Raw genomic sequence first — 19,125 nt, forward strand, 5'->3', positions numbered from 1 at the left:
CAACTTAAACATTCACAGTGCTTTCAGGGATCTCCTAGCACTAAGAATACACAAGCCACTTTTCCCTACTACACAAAACAGGATTCAATTCTGTGGACCTCTGGTTGCAGGCGTATACCTCTGTAGTGAACGCATTTACCAATACAGGTTTCATAACAAACAATAGAATATTTTCGACTGATTAGTATCATTTTTATCTATTTTTCAGTTAAGGTGTGCATTACTTTATATGTAGTTACCTGATGGTGAGAGAGCAACAAAATAGTTAACCATATTTTGCTCTTTTTAGCCATGCCTTTGATTGCATCCCTTCGCTCCCTCACTCCATCCCCATGGCAGTATTTATACTTTTTTTAATGCACTTTAACTGCTGCATTGGATAGCTTTGAGGTGGGCGAGCAACAAACTAACAAAGTGAGCCAAGCCAAGGGTCTGGCCTGTATCTTAGAGCCCGTGCACGAGCCAAGCCTTGATATGTTTCCTATGTAAATCATATAACAACCATCATGTTAAATATGGTAAAATTCGGGAGAAGTGTATTTCTTTAACATGTGAAGCACTGACTTTAAGACATCACATTAAAGCATATGAAATTAAATAAATTGTTTTTGTACAACGTGTATTCTGAACTCATGCATTTGAAACTGCTTTCATATGCATTAATGGAAAAAATGTAGGGGAAGAAACACATTTGCCTAGGATCATACAATTTACGTAAGGAAAACGTGATTTAGCCCGGTATTCAAATGTAACTTTGTAAAAATTAGCCAGGACACAGGTATTTGTCTTTCCCTATGTTAAGGATTTGCTTTTATTTCTTTGTGCATTTTTCGGAAGATTTTATATAGTGTGAACCTGAACCAAGGTTATTAAAGCACTTTACATGACCACCGCTTACATTACACGAGGTCACATTCATTGTTTATAGGCATGGGGAGATTAAGTGATTTGCCCAGAATCACAAGACGTTGAGCCGATGCTGAGATTTGAACCTGTTCCCCAGTTCCAAAATAGGCAGCCCTGGCCCTAATGCGACATCCTGGGTCGAGGGAAGGAGGTAGGAAGAAGCCACATGAAAGCTTGCCTTGTTATGGGCTCGAGGTTCTAACAGAACCTTGAACTGAGCTAGAGCCAGGCTTCAGGCTCAAGCCTGGCTCAACGTTTCAGTAGTTCGCCATATCTAGAATAGCTATATAATGTCTAAACGGTAAGTGACATTAGCATATGGTGTCCTGCCTTCCCTTATTTTCATTATGGACCTTTTTTTAATTAGATATTTTGTCAGATTAGCCGGTCATCTGTATTTATTTAACATAGTATTCTATTCATCTTACAGAATTGTACAAAACACTGTCTTCTGGTTTTAAAGGGGATCGCAAAAAATACATTAATCCAGTCAGTGACTTAAGTGCACTATGTATTACCAGGAAGCCTGGGTTCAAATCCCGGATTTTCTGCACAGCTAAGTTGTGTGATGTTAGTCAAATCAATTTACTTCATGTGTCTAATGTACTTAATAGTGACATTTTAGAGCACGTTCAAGTAATTCTGTTTACGATGGACTGTGGAAAAAAAACGTGTGTGTTTTATTAGCCTGGAATATTCCACCATTCATAACAATAATATTGGTCATGATGTAAGGGGCACCAGATAATAGGCTCACTCAGTTCACACCTGGTGTAGTCAATAGTGTGGGTTAATGAATGTTTTGAAGTTCATCTTTAGAAACTTTAATTTCAGGTAAATGCCAATGCAATATTGTGGCCTAATGTACTAAAATGAAACACTACCACATGTTTTAAAAGAAAAGATTTTATTGTTGTATGCCAAAAGAGATTACATAGCATGATAGTAGTCAGGTATGTAGCAATAGATTCCATTGTGCAATTACAGAAGAACGGTGCTGGGCTATTTATGAATAGTTAGCACACTATTTGAAACATTTTCTTTGTAACAAACGAACCCTTAATAAACTGTCCACCCCCAGACTCCTGCCCAGTTGCTGCTGCTTTAACTATTAGCATAGGGAAGCAGAGCAATGAACCCTGTGCAGCTTAAAGTGTTCTAGAGGGGAAATGATGACAGTGTATAGGAGATAAATGCCCTTAAACCAGTACAATCACATAAAGACCATAGTGTATACATAGTACTATGTAGAAAGTAATAAATAAATGCATTGATAGAATAGTGGGGTAGGGTCTCTCCTTCGATGTGTCTGTAAAACTGACTTTTTGTCTGGAATTTTTGTCCTGAATTTCGACCCTTTGGCCTGAATTTTAACCCATTGTCCTGAATTTTTTACACTCCCGTCCAGAATTTGCCTCCATGTTAGTTGGTCACCATACAAATAATTGGAAGCGTGATCAGACGCTAAATGCGTGAGCTGGAAAACAAAGAGAAGAAGGTCTTCTCCTCTCATCGTCTGTCTGCATGTTATAGGTGTGTCCAAGATGCTGGGGTAACACGAGCGGTCACGGACCAGTCCCTCCCCCCCACCCCCCCCCAAGACACCCGTCGGATGTACCACCCCACCGGGCACTTACCGGCGCAGAGCAGCAGCAACAGGGGCGTCAAGCTGACCCGGGACTCCATGATGCAGGAACGCGCCAACCTGCCTGCTGTTCGTCTGACCTACTAACTTGTTTCCTCTCTATTTCCGCGAGCCCCTCTTCCTGCGCACTCTCCGCCTATGAAGAGACCGCATGGCTGCTCTCTGGAAGTCCCCCGCCTCTGACACTTGGAGGGGGCAGAGAGATCGGAGCCGCAGCCGAGGTGGGTGGGGGCGGGCAGCTTCCTGGGGGCCCTCGCGGTGCTGTAGCCAAGGTGGGTACGGAGGGTGGACCCCCTCTGCAGGTCTTCGGCAGCCTGCACGCCTCTCATCCATGTTTGAGAACAAACAGCATTTTTTATAGCACCCCCTTTTAAACGTCTGAGCTAAAAAACAGCAGCTCTTGCAGACAGTTCTGCAAGGGAGCTAATATAACTTTCAAACATGCCAGAGACCTCACAGCCTCGATTCCTGCACGTGACCAAAGCGGAAATGCTGGTTCCCTTTAATATGGACTTAGCGACTGCATTCATGCTGTAGATGAGGACCAAATTATGTGGCACGAAAACTCAAATTATGGATATAATGCGTTGCATTTTCTGACAGTAGTACATCATTGTTTTGTCATTGTAGCTCATGGCCACACTGTCTAGGCAAGATGTCAACTCACAAGTATCAGGTTAACAATCAAATGTAGCAATAATCAATTGAAAGGTGACCAGTCAACCTTTGCGAAGGACCTCCCACTGCGCGGGAGCACGGCATCACATTTTAGTAACTAAGTTTTCATCCGTTTTAGGTGGAAATAAAAATTGTGGGTTGAAATGTGAAGATTACACAGCAGATGATGGATTATGTGGCAAAAGCCACAAAGTCATAATTATGCAGAAAACGCTGCAGAATTGCAGAATCCCAATGGCGCTGAATATGGCGCACTAACTCCTCATGTGTACTGTTAGACCTGACAAACTTGGTGTGGTCTTCCCCCAAACGTTTGCCTTTACCCCTCTTATTTCCTGAAATTCGTTTTTGTTTGTATTTTGACTGTGCACTTGACCACTGCTTACCAGTGCAAAAGTGCTTGTGCATTCTCCCTTAAACATGGTATAATTAGCCTACACCTGATTGGCACACTTAATTTACTTGTAAGCCCCTAGTAAAGTGGTACTACATGTATCTAGTGCCTATAAACTAAATGCTACTAGTGGGCCTGCAGCACTCATTATGTCGTTCACTAAAGTAGCACTTTTAAACATGTCTCAGGCCTGCCATTGCAGCCTTTAGTGCAGGTTAAACTGCCAATTAGACCTGGCAAAATAAACATTTTGCAATACCTAAACCTTTCTTTTTAATACATATAAGTCACCCCTATTTGTTGGCTTCTTCTGTGAGACACAGGGTCTTGAACCCTGCACATGGCCCCTGCTGGAGTGATTCCTAAGTGATGCCCCCCCCCCCCAAGTCTAGGACCCTTGGTTGTGGTGTTGGTGGTACTTCTCCAAAAAGTTGTAACTTAAAAGCATGTTCACCAAAAACTGGCCTGAGAACTGACAGAAGACTGGGGTCTTCCTGCCATCCGATCTGCCCAAGGTGCATTGCTGGTCTGCCTAGCTTCGCGACAACTCCCACTCTGTTTTTCTCTGCAGCAGCAAATCCTATTCAGCTGGAGCTATCGGCAAAGGTATCCGGGTGCGTGCAGCCATCGTTGCCTATAGACTGCAGTTTCATTGTGCTGGAAATTTTTGACTTAATTCACTGGATTCTTGATGAAGATGCCTCCTCCATAGACACCACCTGCTGTCTTGCCAATAGCTGCTGGTGTCAGGGCTGTGTGGCGGGGCAGGTGAGTGGGGGCCGAAGAAACAATACAAAAACCCAAACAAACAAAAATAACATACCTGCGGCACGCCGCATTGCTGCTCTTCCGCTCCTCTCTGGCTGCCCTGCAGCACAGGCTCCCAAACTCCCCTGCGCTGCAGCCAAACCAGACGCTGCTCTCATACTGCTGGCAGCATGACAGCAGCGTCAGGAATCGCCTGAGCGCCCTGGATTTGTGCTCCCAGAGATTCTGGGAGCCTGTGCCTGCTGTCTCTAACCCGGCAAAGCAGCTTGGGTTATAGACATCTCAGTGTGCAGGACGGTTTGGCCGTCCTAAGACTGCTGGCCAAACCCACATGCACACTGACAGTAGGGCCCCCCACTCCCTCTCCGTGATTGCCCCCACGATTGCCCTGCCCCCAAGACTCAGAACTTGAAAAATAAAACGATAATAAACCTTTTTTAGAATCGTTTTATTTTTCAGGTTTTGAGGCTACTTGCGAGGGGAGGGGGTGACGCTCCTCCGCTGTAGTTGAGTAGCCACCCCTGTGTCTTGCCCCATTCAACTTCTATCTTCTCAGGAACTTTTCTTTCAAATTTCTTCTAAGTCAGAATGAAAGTCATAACCAGTACCAATCCATCTTGTGTATCTAACCCATGCTCCATTGTGGTCGGGCTTAACCTTTGACTTTGCCCCGGTCTGGCACAACCAGATATCCATGGTTGGTGCTTTAATCGTGTAGACTCTATTTTGCACTACAAACTTAAAAATATGATAACTCCTGTTCTTCTGATTGGATTTATTTGATTTTGGTGCCATTTCATCTATCAAAATGTATTCAACCTTTCTAAATTAAACTGGTTTGGGATTTTTCTAATGTTATGTTTTTCCTTGATTTCAGTTTGTGTGCCCCATAAAGACTCAACATATTGCTTCCAAGTTAAGCCTGACTGCTTTTGAGCTAAGGGTTAAGTACAAGTGAATTTAGTGACTTTTGTGGTTCCCCTGACAAGGTTTGTGGCTGTTGTTTGGTCGGGGCGTCAATCCTACTTAAACAATAAACCAATTTCTTACACCTACTTACAAGAAATAGGAGTTTGCATTGACACGCCATGCAGTTATTATGCTCCAAATGTCCCTTATTCCTTCATTATCTACTCAGAAATAGTTTTGTTTCCAGTTCACATTCATGCATGTCAAGAGAATATAGCTTTTTGAAATTCAAATAATAACAAGCATAAACAAAGCCAATGCATTTATCTTTTGTACAAAGAGGTACACACCATATTGGTAGGTGCATTTGGACACACACCAGCACACCTACAGCCCTCCTATTTACCCGTGGTCTAACAAAGCAACATACCCTAATACACACCAACTTACAAAGATATAGACAGCAAAGCACACAGACCAGCAATCATAAATCACCACGTGATGCAGGATCCACGGCAGTGGACAGCATTAATGGAGCACCCGATGATGCACAACAGTGAACACAAAGTGCATTGTCTTAGAATAGCACGGGTAAATTGCACCAGGGGAGCACTAGAGATGTACCTCACAGGAGCTGTGTGTAATATGCCTTAGCAGATCATGTGATGAGGCCAAAAAGGATTGTAATGTGAAGTGTTGCAAGCAGAAGAGCACTGGGTGAGGTGTGCCATGGGAGTACTAGAAGTGTACCTCAAAGAAGCAGTGTCTAGTACTCATTAGTGGAGCACACAGTGATGACCAACTATGGGCACAAGGTGAAATACAGCTGGAAAGCACGGGGTGAAGTGCACCCGGGAGTACTAGAAATCTGTGTACTGTGCCTCAGTCTAGCACACAATAATGCTCAAGAGAAGATTTGCATATTGCTGGGTCCAAACCGAGGTGGCAGGGTAGGCCAGAGAATGATGAATTGGAATGCTACCCACAGCGATTGGCAGTGGTTAGACACATTGCAATCTCTGAAGTAGCAGACCAGATGAAGTATGCCTCCACGAGAGAAGCCTTTATCTGTAAGTTTGGTTTCACCCCTGTAAAGTATCACTTGAGGTCCAGAGATAGTAAGAACTACTAACATCTGTCATGTGTAGACTTTGTAGTTTCATCAAGTAAAATTTTGGATGGGTAGGTAAAGGCAGCAAAGTAATGATTATAATGGGCTATACAATTTGGTGTTGAGAAAGCACATCTTGAGTAATTTCTGTACAGAGTTGCGCCAGCATCTGTTAGACACTTGGCTCATTATGCCCGAGAGCCTCGGAAAGAAGCTGACCACTGGATCAATACCTCAGTGGGGGAGCCCAAGAAAGGAACAGTTCCAGTCAGAATTCTGCAAGAGGGAGTGCACCACTCTTGAAGGTCTACAGTGGTAGACCGAGGCCCAGGTCAATGGAGACACCTCCGGTGTACACCACATTTATTTGGAGAATTGGCTGTAGAGTGAGCCTAAGGTCACTGAGCCAGAGTAAACTAGAACGTTGGTGGTCCCCCAATGCTATAGGGCCTTCCTACTGGAGTTGGCTCATGGGATACCCTAGCAGGACATCTGGGAAAGGCCAAAAACCTTGACCGCGGAGTGACCCACTTTTATTGGCCCCAGTTGAGGACTGAATCAGATATGTACTGCAGATCCTGTATCACCTGCCACACTAGTGGTGGTAAGTCAGGAGTAAAACACAAGGTCCCCCCAGCAACCTTTCCCTGTGGTGGGAACACCCTTTGATAGGGTAGATTTAAATATTGTTGGGCCTCTAGACCCTAAGACAGCCTTAGGGACTGACCCTGGGATCAGTGACTACGTGTATGATGGCCAGGGGCACCAACTTCATGTCTGCTTTCATAAAGGCCATGTTGGATGAGTGTGGGGTAACCTCCAAGTTCCCACACATACCACCTACAAACAAATGGGCTTTTTGAAAGATTCAACAAGACATCGAAAAGTATGATTATGGGCTTATTAGAGCCCCTGAGACATGAGTGGGGCGTTCTGTTACCTGTATGCTCTTTGCCTACAGGGAAGTACCCTAGAAGGGAGTGGGCTTTTGCCTCTTTGAGCTTCCATTTGGAAACCTTGTTAGATGACCTCTCAGGCTTGTGAAGGAGGGGTGGGAGAAAGCTCCAAAGTAAACCCCATAGGATGTTGTAAGCTACATGCTAGCCCTCAGAACTCAGATGAGGCTCTTCATGAAAGAGACAAATCTAGAGGCCTGCTAGGAAATTATGAAACAGTGGTAAGAACAGCAGGCCACTCTGGTGAAGTACCAACCTGGCCAAATATTTTGTGGAGCCCAGAACCTTACAGTGCTGGTGAAAGGGTTCTATTAGATCAAGGACAAAAATAGTGAGGCCACACATAGTGGAGCTTTAGACACTCAATAACTCCCTAAGGGTCCTGCATGTCAATAGATTGAAACCACACCTTGAGACATCTGAATTCACAGTGCTCATGGTGACAGATGTTGGGGAAGAGGAAGCAAAGGAACCCTTCCCAGTCCTTCTGTCCTCCGAGGAGCTGGATGTGTCAGTCAAGGGAGTTGTTCTTTCCCAAACACTGACCGCAGAGCAGCAGAGAAACGGTCACCATTTACTGCAACAGTTTTGCTCCCTTCTCTTTCTACCTCTTGGGTCACCATCTGGTGTGCCCATGATTTTAATAAGGGGGCAGCATGACTGTCAAGTAAGACTTCCTGATAAGGTCAAACCCAGTATCAAATATGAGGGTTTGATGATGCTGGAGCTAGCGGTGAATGAGCCGAGCCGTCTGTAGTCCCTGTTCCAGCTGGTTGTTTTGGTACCAAAGTCTGCCCCCCCCCCCAAACCCCTGCAAGGGCACCATCCCAGGAATTAGAGTCTGGGTGGACTGCAAGGACCTCAGTTCCATCATCAAGCTGTTGCTCATCCCATACCCAGAGGTGATGAGCTTATTGACCAGTTTGGGGCAGCTAAGTCGTTTCTGTACCTTAGATTTCACATTAGGGTATTGGCAGATTGCAATACCTTAAGAGGCCAAGGAGAGGTCAGCATTCTCCACACAAGAGAGGCATTTCCAGTTTAGAGTTATGTCATTTGGGTTGAACAATGTCCTTGACACCTTTCAGGGTTTGGTCGACTGGGCCCTATCTGAGCTGGAAATGTCAGTGCAGCCACCTTGGATGACATTACTGTCTTATGTTCTAGCTGGGGCAACTACCTGTACAGCCTCAAATAAGTGCTTCAGACTCAGCAACAGGCAGGCCTGAATATCAAGGCCAGTGAGTGCCAGCTGGGGCAGGGCTCATTTGTGTGCTTGGGCCACCCGAGTCGGTGGGAGCCATGAACAATCTCTCCAGTCAAAGATCCAGACTATTATGGCTTAGGACCTCTCATGACCCAGACACAGGCGAAATCCTTCTTAGTCTTTACTGGATATTCCAGAAGTGTTGTCAAGGGATATGGCATCGTTGCCCCTTGACTTGGCTGACTTCCAAGAAGTAACCCAAAAAGATGATCTGAACGGAGGTGTGCCTAAAGGCAATTGACACCCTGAAGCCATGTGTAAAGACACCTGACATCAGCAAAGAATCCCTTGTGAAGACAGATGCTTCAGAGTGTGGTATTGGGGCTGTTCTTTCACAGCTAAATGATGAGGGCATAGGCCAACATCTAGCCTTCGTCAGCAGGCGGCTAATACCCAGAGAACAAAGATGTAGTGCAACTGAAAGGGAAGCATTTGTAGTGCTCTTAGCACAGAAGACCCTGAGACTGTATCTGTTTGGGACTAATTCCCACGTTCAGACAGAGCACAGACCCCTCAGATGGCTGATGCAAATGCAGGGTGAATATTCTAAACTGTTGAGATGATCCATCTCCCGACAGGGTGTGACTTTACGATTGATCATCGCCTTGGGAGTCACCACATCAACGCTGATGTTTTTTTCAGATTTTTCCACTTTAGCGTTGAAAACTCCTGTGGTGGTAGGTAGTTCTACCCAGATTCTGCTGGGGGAGGGGTCAATGTAGAAATGGCCATCTTTTGTGTGGTGTACTGCCAGAATTGTGCCTTGACTCTTTTTACTGGATGTAGCATTCTTAGTGGTTTACCCCTGCTAACAAGAGGTAAATTGTCTGCCCCCCCCCTTTCAACATGATGAAATTGTAATACACCTAATTGGCATATGCAGCTGATTTATATGTCCCTAGTATATGGTGCAAAAGTGTACCAAGGGTATTACAAATGGGGTCTTGAGTTGGCAGAGTCATGCACCTTGCCCAAGTAGGGACCACCATTCTAGTCAGGGTAAGTCAGAAACACTCCCTAAATTAACCTGTGCTTACCCTCAGGTAGCTTGGCACAGAGCATGTAGGCCCAACTTAAGAGGCAGTGTGTAAAGTTTGTGTGCAACACTTATAACAGTAGTACAGTGAAAAGCCCCACACAAAATAATCCACACCTGGTTAGAAAATTAGAGCTTGATTTATTGAACAAAACAAGACCAAAACGACTAAACTCGAATACATAGAACCAGAGTTATGCATTTTTAAAGATTATCCTTTTCTTGTTCCTCTGGCAGGATAACCATCTGGACTGTGCCCAGGAAAGTGATTAACTTCAGAGGGGCCTACCTTGTCACTGGCAGATGATAGAAGACACCAGGCTAGGTCCCTTCATTGTTCCCCCAGTCTGGCAGGTACCAATCCCAGTGGGAGAAGAGATGCCTTCAGAACTAGTTTGGAATGACAACAGAGGATAGATTGTCCATTTCCCTGGGATGGGTACACAGGTTCAGCACAAAGGGAGAATGTTTTTATCATCTTGGAGTTAGGCACATAGAGGGATTTTTTGCAGTATAGACCAAAGAAAGTGGTGCAAAAGTGAGTACATTTGCCCCTTTGAGCTAATACCCTATTGGTTAGAGAGGGTACAGGAGTGTGGCATCCACAGTAGCCTCCTTAGAAAACTTTCTGTAACCAGAATAAAGAAGTGGACTCCAAGGGTCATAAGCCTGACCTCCTGTTCAAGCTGCAGGGACACAAAAAGCTACAAGAGGCCTTTTATGCAACTGCCCAGGCAGCCAGCTTCAATTTGACCTGCCTTGGACCCTGCTGCTTCAGTGAGTCTAGCTCTCCAATTTCTGTACTGAAGGTCCTGGACCCTTGGCTGGTACCAAAATCTACTTCCCCTAACATTTCCAGACACCTGGGACTTGGTATCAAGAACTCCGGAGGACCAGGACCAACCTTCCAAGCCGATCCGATGAAGATGCATTGCAGTAAGCCAAAGATTCATGTTGCTCCTGCTCAGAGCTTTTCTGCAAAACAAATCCGCTTCAGCAGGACCTCAGAGAAGCTATCCGATGGTAACACTTTCTACTGTTCAAATGTCTAATCCTTCCATCCCAAAAGCAGACATGTTGGACAGAATACACACAAACCAGCAGCAACACGTGGGGCTAACAAAGGCTTGCATATTACAATCCGACACCCATGAATAAGAGTGAAGGACATAGGTCAAACCTGGACTGAATAGCGACAGAAAATAGCAGTATCCTCTAATCAACACTGCCCAACTGTAAACCATAGTTTATAAATATGGCCAATTCATTTGCTTCTCTGTACAACTGTAATAGTGCTGATACATTAAGTAATGCATACATTAAAGCTGTTCCAATGAAAATTCAATAAAGAGAATTGAAGAAGAAACCTCCAGGCTTTTTTAGTTTTTTTCTAATTCTGCCACTCTGCTTACCTCTTTAAATCCAATTGTGGCAGATGTGGTTTAATGGGTGACAATTTAAGTAATAACCTAAACCAATAGATGGAAAGATTGAAAAGTAGGCCAAACTGCAAATAATTTGAGGACTGAGCATTACTATTGTGTGTATCTTCTGATTCCATAAGCGTCTGCTCCTTCTTTTAATCCTTTCTCTTTTGCCCCATAATCCCATTCCAAAGAACACTCTATCCATATAATGGTAATAAAGGTCTTTCAATGTATTTTTATTGATTTTTATCTATCAGATTCACTGATTCATATCTGTTGACGTGTGTGTTTTTATTTAAATGGACTCGTTAGATTGCGTATTGTTCCTAACATCCTCAGGTGTGCAGGGCAAGCTATGCAGCAAAGGGATTTGCCAGAAAAATTGAGTAGAGAAACCGCTCTCCTCCCCTTTGGGAAGAGACTGGAAGTGTTCTTCTTTGAGCAAGCTTTTGGAAGAGTTTGACTTACTCAATTTAGTAATATCTGTTGCAACGTGGTATCATATCCCTAATATAAGCGCTAAGAGACCGGTGGTATTTGTGCGCTATACAAGTGTTATACTGTTATGTTATGTTATGGCATTTGTAGCGTGCACAGCTTCTCAGAGAGTGTCGCAGCTCAAACCCCGTCGGGAGTGAGGAGAGAGGAAGGACTAATTAGGTAAAAAGAAATGTCTTGAGTCTCTTCCTAAAGTTTTTGGGCTCCTGCAGGACTAATTAGTTAAAAAGAAATGTCTTGAGTCTCTTCCCAACGTTTTTTGGCTCCTGCAGGCAGTGAAGATCAAAAGCCAGTTGGTTCCAGGCCATTGCTGCCCTATAAGCAAGGGAGCTGCTGCGTACTCTTTTAAGATGGAACCTAGGGGTGCAGGCCATCAGCACTGAGGAAGAGCGGAGCGCCTGGCGCATAGAGCTGAAAACGTTTCCTAAGATACATCGGGCATAGCCCATAAAGGGCAGCTTGTGCCATAACCAAGGACTTACATTTCACCAGTGCAGGTTATGAAGGTATTGCCTGACACTGATTCTCTTAGAGAGGTTAAGCAGGGTTATGGCTGCTGTATTTTGGACTACCTGAAGTTTGTCCAAAAGCTAGTCAGGCAGACCAGTGTACAGTGCATTGGCATAATCAATACGTGAGGTAATAGGAGCACGCATGACCGTTTCCCTTGCCGAAAGAGGGAGTGGCAAGAACTTTTTCAGTGATTTCAGAATGGCGAAACACATTCCATTCAGCTTGGTGATCTGGGAGATGAAACTCAATTTTTCATCGAACCAGATACCTAAGTTCTTGACAGGCAAATCCAGAGGAATAGGCCTGGGGCACTCATCTGGCCAGAAAGAATGCCAATATTGAGGAGGGAAATTGCCGAAAAGGAGGATCTCGTCTTTTTTCCACATTGCATTTTAGCTGGGCTGGGTCTGCTGTCAGACAGGTTTTCACATGGGAAGAAGATGTCCCGTTTTTCTTCCATGTGTCATCAGCATAAGCGAGGACTTTGGCACCCAAGCCTTCTGCCATCCCAATAAGGGGAGACATATAGATGTTAAACAGTAAAGGGCTCAGAACCAACCCCTGCGGAACCCCAGTCAGTAAATTCTGGGGGTTAGCCGTAAAGGGAGGGATCCAGTCTTGCTGAGTTCTATCCTCAAGGAAAGATTTCAGACATTCCCATGCAGAGCCTATTAAGCCAATATCCCGAAGACAAGACAAGAGCAGGGCATGAGGCACAATGTCAAACACTGCCGGCAAGTCTAACAGGACCAGAACTGTCCTACTCCCTGAGTCTAGAGTTTCGCGTATTGCCTCAGAGATTTCCACCAGTGCAGATTCCGTACTATAACTACTACAATAACATAACATCTAAGGGCATTGTGATGTTAAATGCCTCATGTTACTGCAGGCTGCTGGCCAGTATCATTGCTGTCTTTTTATGTATTATGCCAGCTACACTTGACCATGATGCCACGTGCATCTGGCCTGATCAATTTTCTAATTTATACTGCTCTACTACAACGTCCTAGAGATCTAGAGCTGCTGTACGCCACATATCCTCCACCCTTCCACAGCAGAACTGAATATTGCACTAGGACAGAACCACCGGAAAAGGTCGGTGAGAGGGGCTTATTTTGTAATGTCCCCTTCTACAATCACTACTTTCGCTTCTGCGTGCAGTGAGCGCGAATGCATGGGGGTCACTTTGTACTTATCTTGGAAAATAACACAACTACTCATTTTTGAACAAATATACTTGCCTTGCAATGCTTTCTTCAGTTGTTCTTTTAGGGAATTTAGGTGCATGGTGTGATGCCTATTCTGGTACTAGTCGTAAAGGTTTATCTTCAGTCTTATGCAGTAGATGTCCACTTAGGTTCTCATGATACTTTCAACCATCTACAGATCTGCCTCAGTTGCTAAACGTGACTCAAAACTGCACGCACAACAACCGTGTGCAACCTAATCAGACTGAACCTGAGCTGATGATCTCTGGTTCCTCAAGCTGGACAACCACTGCTGAAGGTCCCTGAAGTCTTCAGACATCTCTCCACAGGTTCCAATGTGGCTGAGATGGTTTGAAGTGAAGCCAACAGAGAGGGTTGTTGGAGTCTGATTGGTGTGATAGAACTATGTAAAATGTTCCTCCTTCGCTGCCCCTCTATATATGAGAAACTGACAGCAGCAAGACCCTCTAAGTGTGTACCTTATAAAGACGCGAGATGTATAATTCAAACCGGAAATAAGCACTTGGCAGAACAGTTTCATGTTGACTACAAACCACTTCCTCCCACCAGAAAACTCACATCTGACACTCCCAACAAAAGAAGAATAAGTTCCTGGACACTACACTACGGCTTTAGTCAAGCAGGAGACGCCTACGATCTATGCCTCATAAAAACTACACAGATGTGTATAAAGGTGCGTCAATCCCACTGTTCACAGTGATGAGACTGTAACCTCACTTTCACCCTCCCCATCTCCATATTCTCCTCTAGCAAGAAATTTACCTAGCCAACCTCACACACAGTAAGGCCACCTGGAAACCCAACAAAAGGTACTATGGGACAGAATGCTCCAAACTGCTGCTGCTAGGGTCCTTCTCCGACTTTCCATGAGCACATATTAATTATCTGACAAACCTCCATTGTCCTCCTGTCGAGAAAAGAGCTGTCTTAAAGATTCTATCTACCTGCAATAAGGTAATTCATTCAGAGGGACACCATTTCCTTCAGACCCCCCATCACAACAGGTATTCACCTTCTTGGATACTTGTAGTGACTGCCTTTAGATTGATGACATTGCGTGAATTCATTGTGTCAAATTGATCTTCCTCTCACCTCAAGCCAAATATCTAGAACTCTATGCTGCTATCTCTTAGAGCTGCTCCGGCCATTTTGCAAGTTGCAAGACCCTGCAAATGGCTCTTCACACCGCTGTTACCTCCTCCTCCCTCTCGCTTGGCTTCCTATCATAGGCCCTCCTTTACGAGGCCCATAGCTGTACTTTTGCGCTGCAGGCGCGTACTTTTTTTTACTGCTCTGGTGGCGCAATGTGCTGCAACATATTTACAAGGCCTCACAAAGCCACTTTGTGTGGCTTTCCATAGCCTTGTAAATATGTGCCCCTCTCATGCAGAACACTGTGTGTAAAGAGCGTTCCATGCGTGTTGCTCTGGGTGTTACTACGAAACACCCATCGAATCTGAAGCATTCCCAGATTTACGAGGAATCGGAAACCTGGTAATGCGTCAGATTCTAATGCCACCCCATGGGTGGCATTAGGGAGGCCCAATGAGGAGAAATCTCCTTATTTCTCCTCGATTGTTCTCCTTCTATCTGTAATGCAATCTGCAGTACACTAAAAGAATCACCCCTACAATGCAGACACCCTTACACCATGCCGCAAGGTTGCCTACTTTGGAGCATGGCAGCTCACTGTCCGCCAGCACAGGAGAATAGGAGAGGAATGCACAGTATCTCATAGATAAGACGCATTCCTGCCCTTTTCTATTGAAGCAGAGTAGCGTAGCAAGATTCCTTGCTGCACTGCCCTGCGCCAAACTCTTGTAAATTAGGCCCATAGTGAGGCCTTCTGCACCTCCCCGACATCCCTTTTCCCAGTATAAAAAGCTCCCCCCACCTACCTCCTGTTTCTTTTTGTCGTCTCCTTCCAAGGGTGGGTGTGGTGTGCTCGCTCCAGGGTAACTGTAGCGGGCTTCCCACTTCTTGGAGACTCCATGATACAGTACGATTGGGCACCACAGTGCTCTCCCATGCTAGTAAAGCATATTGGCAGGCCCCCTTACCAGCCAATCTGCTTTACTAGCATGGGCACTATATGGGCCTGTAGCTATGCTGTGGCCTTTTGGGACTGGCTTCCTTTCCTGTGCCTTTCTGTTTCTCTATTGGGGACCCGTATGTTTCTTTACTATTGGGCTATGACTAATGGCAGATCTTTTTTAAGGCCTGTCTTTTCACAGTTTGATTAGCTCCAAATGGAGGGGGAAGAGGTGGAAGCGTTCTCCTTTTCTTTCATCAGAGGGTGAAGAAGGAGAGATGTCTGTGCGGCATCCCAGTCGCTCTCCTGAGTCACAGAACAGGTTGATGGCTAGACAAATTCAGGCCATGATTGATGAGGCGGCGGAGAAGGAAAAAGAGGTCTGCGGATTCATCCTCTGATACGGATAGGTATTCTTTGCCAGAAAAATGCAGTTCCTATGGTGGAAAGTTTATTTTCAGAGACGAATCATGGGCACCTCCGGGACAATTTGCGGTTTGATCCTCCCCCCTGTTGAATCAGATGCTGATGGTCTCTTTCCTCAATTTGCCAAAACAGCTCCTGTGACTTCTTTTTCACCCCAAAATCAAGGAGCCTATTTTTGGAGGTTAGAAGAAGCCGGATCAATGTCAGATTCCAAGGTTTCTGCAGATATCATATCAGTTGGGAGGAAGTTATACTGCCTCACACCATCAAAGTGGACTTTATTTAGGCTCCCTGCTGGGCAGGTCTTCTTTGAACCCTTATGACTGTTCACCATCAGACCCTACTGACAAGAAGGTGGATGCCAGCCTTAAAAGATGTTTTGGGGCTGTGGATTTAGTACCGCGGACAGCCTTCTATGCTGCTTTAACTTCACAATCTTTGGTGGAAGATTTCGACTCTCTGGCGGAACTGATGCAAGAAGGACAGGATTTATTGGAGATCTTGTTTCAGATGGATCAGCAGTCAAAGTTCTTAATTGACATTTTGGTTGATATACTCAAAGCGGCCTCCGTTGCTTTCAGTGCGATTGTGGTGACATGTTTGGCTCCGGAATTGGAAGGCTGATTTGTCAGAGGAAGTGTCCCTGATGAAACTTGCATTTCAGAGCAAGAAGATCTTCAGCAACTAGTAGGGTGACATGATGAAAAAATCTTTTCAAAACATTTTTTATCACATTAGTCCTCTTCTGGAAAGGACCTTTTAAGCCTTGATCTAGTGATTCTAAGGATTATTGTAAGGGAGATTCGAAGTCATACTCTTTGAAATGTCGCAAATACTAGCCCCGTAAACCAGGGAGACTTCAGGATGGGCCTATTTATTTATTTATTTATTAGATTTATACAGCGCAACAGCTACCCGTAGGTTTTCCGGCGCTAGGGAACACACAGGAACTAAGGAACAGAAACTAGGGAGATAGAACAAAATAGAAAGAAATTATTGATTAAATAACCAGGTTTTTTACGTCCTTACGGAATTTGAAATAATGTTGTTCGGTGCGTATGTGAAAGGGAAGCGAGTTCCAGAGTGAGGGGGCTAAGCAAGAAAAAGAATGTCCGCCCATTCTGACTCGTTTAATCCTTGGAACTTTAAATTGGTGCTGATTGGAGGATCGAAGTGTGCGGCAAGGGCGATATTGATGAACCAAGGCCTTAAGGTAATGAGGTGCTTTGCCAGAATTAATCTTGTGCATATAGCACAGTGCTTTGAATTTAGCACGATTGTTGATCCGCAGCCAGTGAAGATCATGCAATGAGGCAGAGATTGGAGTTCTGTAGGGAAGTTTACATAGCAGTCGGGCAGCAGAGTTTTGTACAATTTGTAGCCTGTGTAATACTTCTTTGCTTGTACCCAGGTATAACACATTCCCATAGTCCAATCTAGATGATATTAGGGCATGGACTACAGTTTTCTGGGTGGGCAAAGGAAGCATCCATAGAATTTTCCAAAGCCACTTAAGAATGACAAAACAGATGGACTCTACTTTAACTGCTTGTTGCCTCATTGTCAGCTGGTCATCCACAATGAAGCCCAAGTTGCGGGCCGAATGCACTGGACGTGGGAGCGGTCCCATCTGGGAGGGCCAATGTTGAGGGCCCCAGAGGGACTTGTTGTTACCGAACAAAAGAAGTTTGATTTTCCCACCGTTTAGCTTAAGTTTGTTTGCATGCATCCAATCGGCAATTCTTGTTAGCCCTACACCGAGTCCTGATGTATCGTGCTTAGTTTTGGCCGATAGTGAGAAGATGATCTGGGTGTCATCGGCATAGGAATATACCATGAGCCCAGCTTGCTCCGCTATTCTTGCCAGTGGACTTACATAAATATTGAAGAGTAGGGGACTCAGTATGGAGCCCTGCGGGACTCAATGTTGAGAAACATGGATTTTCGAGCTAAAAGTCGATGAAAAAACCTGAAAGGTTCTTTGTAGTAGGAAGCTAGAAAGCCACTTAAGTGCAGGACCAGTAATACCTTTAGATTGAAGGGTGGTTAAAAGGATGGTATGAGAAACAGTGTCTAATGCGGCACTTAAATCGAGAAGAATAAGTGCCACAGTTTCTCCTCTATCTACCTGTAAACGAATGTTTTCCATAACACCCAGCAGTGTGGATTCCGTGGAGAATCCCGCCCTAAAGCCAGACTGAGAGGTATGCAGGATATCATGAGTTTCCACAAAGCTGGTGAGCTGGGTGTTTATATGCTTCTCCAGGATTTTTGAAAAAATAGGGAGGAGAGAGATGGGACGGAAATTAGATGGTTCCTCGGAATCCAAATTGGCTTTCTTCAGCAAGGGCACAATCATGGCGTGTTTCCATGTCGCCGGAACTGTTGCTTCAACTAACGACATATTCAATAACTCTATAATTAAATTCAGTGAGGACTGATTCAAAGTTTGAAAAACTGACGGAGGACATTGATCATTTGGAGATCCTGTTTTGATGCTACTCAGAATACTACCAAAGGTGGTGGTATCAAGTGGGGTCCATTTATCTAGGCAAATAGTGTTGTCAGTTAGTGTAGAGATCTGAGGAAGGTGTTCATTGAGAATCCCTTTGGTTACCGAGATTGTAGAAGGGATAGCAGCTTGTTTATCAAACTCGGCATAAATAGTATCAATTTTATTAATGAAAAACTCAGCCAACTCATTGCACTGTTTGGAATCAAGACAAGGAGTTTTCGGGTGGCAAGCGGCTCCAGAGAGTTCCCTAACAACTTTAAAAAGTACTTTTGGACAGTTCTGAGCTTCAAGAATAGTTGAATTAGCGTGTCTAGCTCGGGCGTCATTACAAAGTGTATGATAATTACTGAGGGCAGATTTGTACGATGATCTGATTTTAGGATCATAGTATTTGCGCCATTGTCTTTCGAGATTCTTGCATTTAGTTTTTTCTAGCTTAAGAGCTTCAGAGAACCATGGAGCAGGGGGATGACAATAAATGTGTTTCTTCTTAACTGGGGGAAGACAGGAGTCTATGGATGAACTGAGCCAACGGTGAATAACCGTTTCTTCCTCCATCGAGGTAATAGAGGACACTGGTCTTGTATTCTGAAGGCAGAGATTCAGTTTATCAACGTCCAGATTTTTCCAATTTTTGCTGTTTCTGTGACCAGAAACAGCTGAATAATTTTCTAAGGATTGCCCATGTTTAATTTGAAATTCTATCAGAAAATGGTCAGACCAGGGAATGGGGACAGCAGATTTGCATGACACCATAGTCAAATTGGAGAGAATCGGATCGAGCAGATTACCTGCTTTATGAGAAGGGCCAGAAT

General features: G+C 44.6%; 1 protein-coding gene across 4 annotated transcripts in view; it reads right to left on the reverse strand.

Moving 5' to 3' along the window:
* Positions 1-2,981, reverse strand: part of HCST (hematopoietic cell signal transducer) — an 88,472-nt gene extending 85,491 nt beyond the window's left edge. For 2 of the 4 annotated variants that reach the window (XM_078655391.1, XM_078655390.1), the window contains exon 1: positions 2,544-2,976. In XM_078655391.1, the coding sequence (XP_078511517.1) occupies positions 2,544-2,592 (49 nt within the window). In that variant the 5' untranslated portion in view covers positions 2,593-2,976. Of the gene's footprint in view, positions 1-2,543 lie in introns of all 4 variants that reach the window. The other 2 variants (XM_078655392.1, XM_078655393.1) reach the window with 2 other exon arrangements.
* Positions 2,982-19,125: the final 16,144 nt, after the last annotated feature.

Source organism: Lissotriton helveticus, chromosome 7 (genome assembly GCF_964261635.1).
Source record: "Lissotriton helveticus chromosome 7, aLisHel1.1, whole genome shotgun sequence".
In the NCBI taxonomy this organism is placed as follows: Eukaryota; Metazoa; Chordata; class Amphibia; order Caudata; family Salamandridae; genus Lissotriton; species Lissotriton helveticus.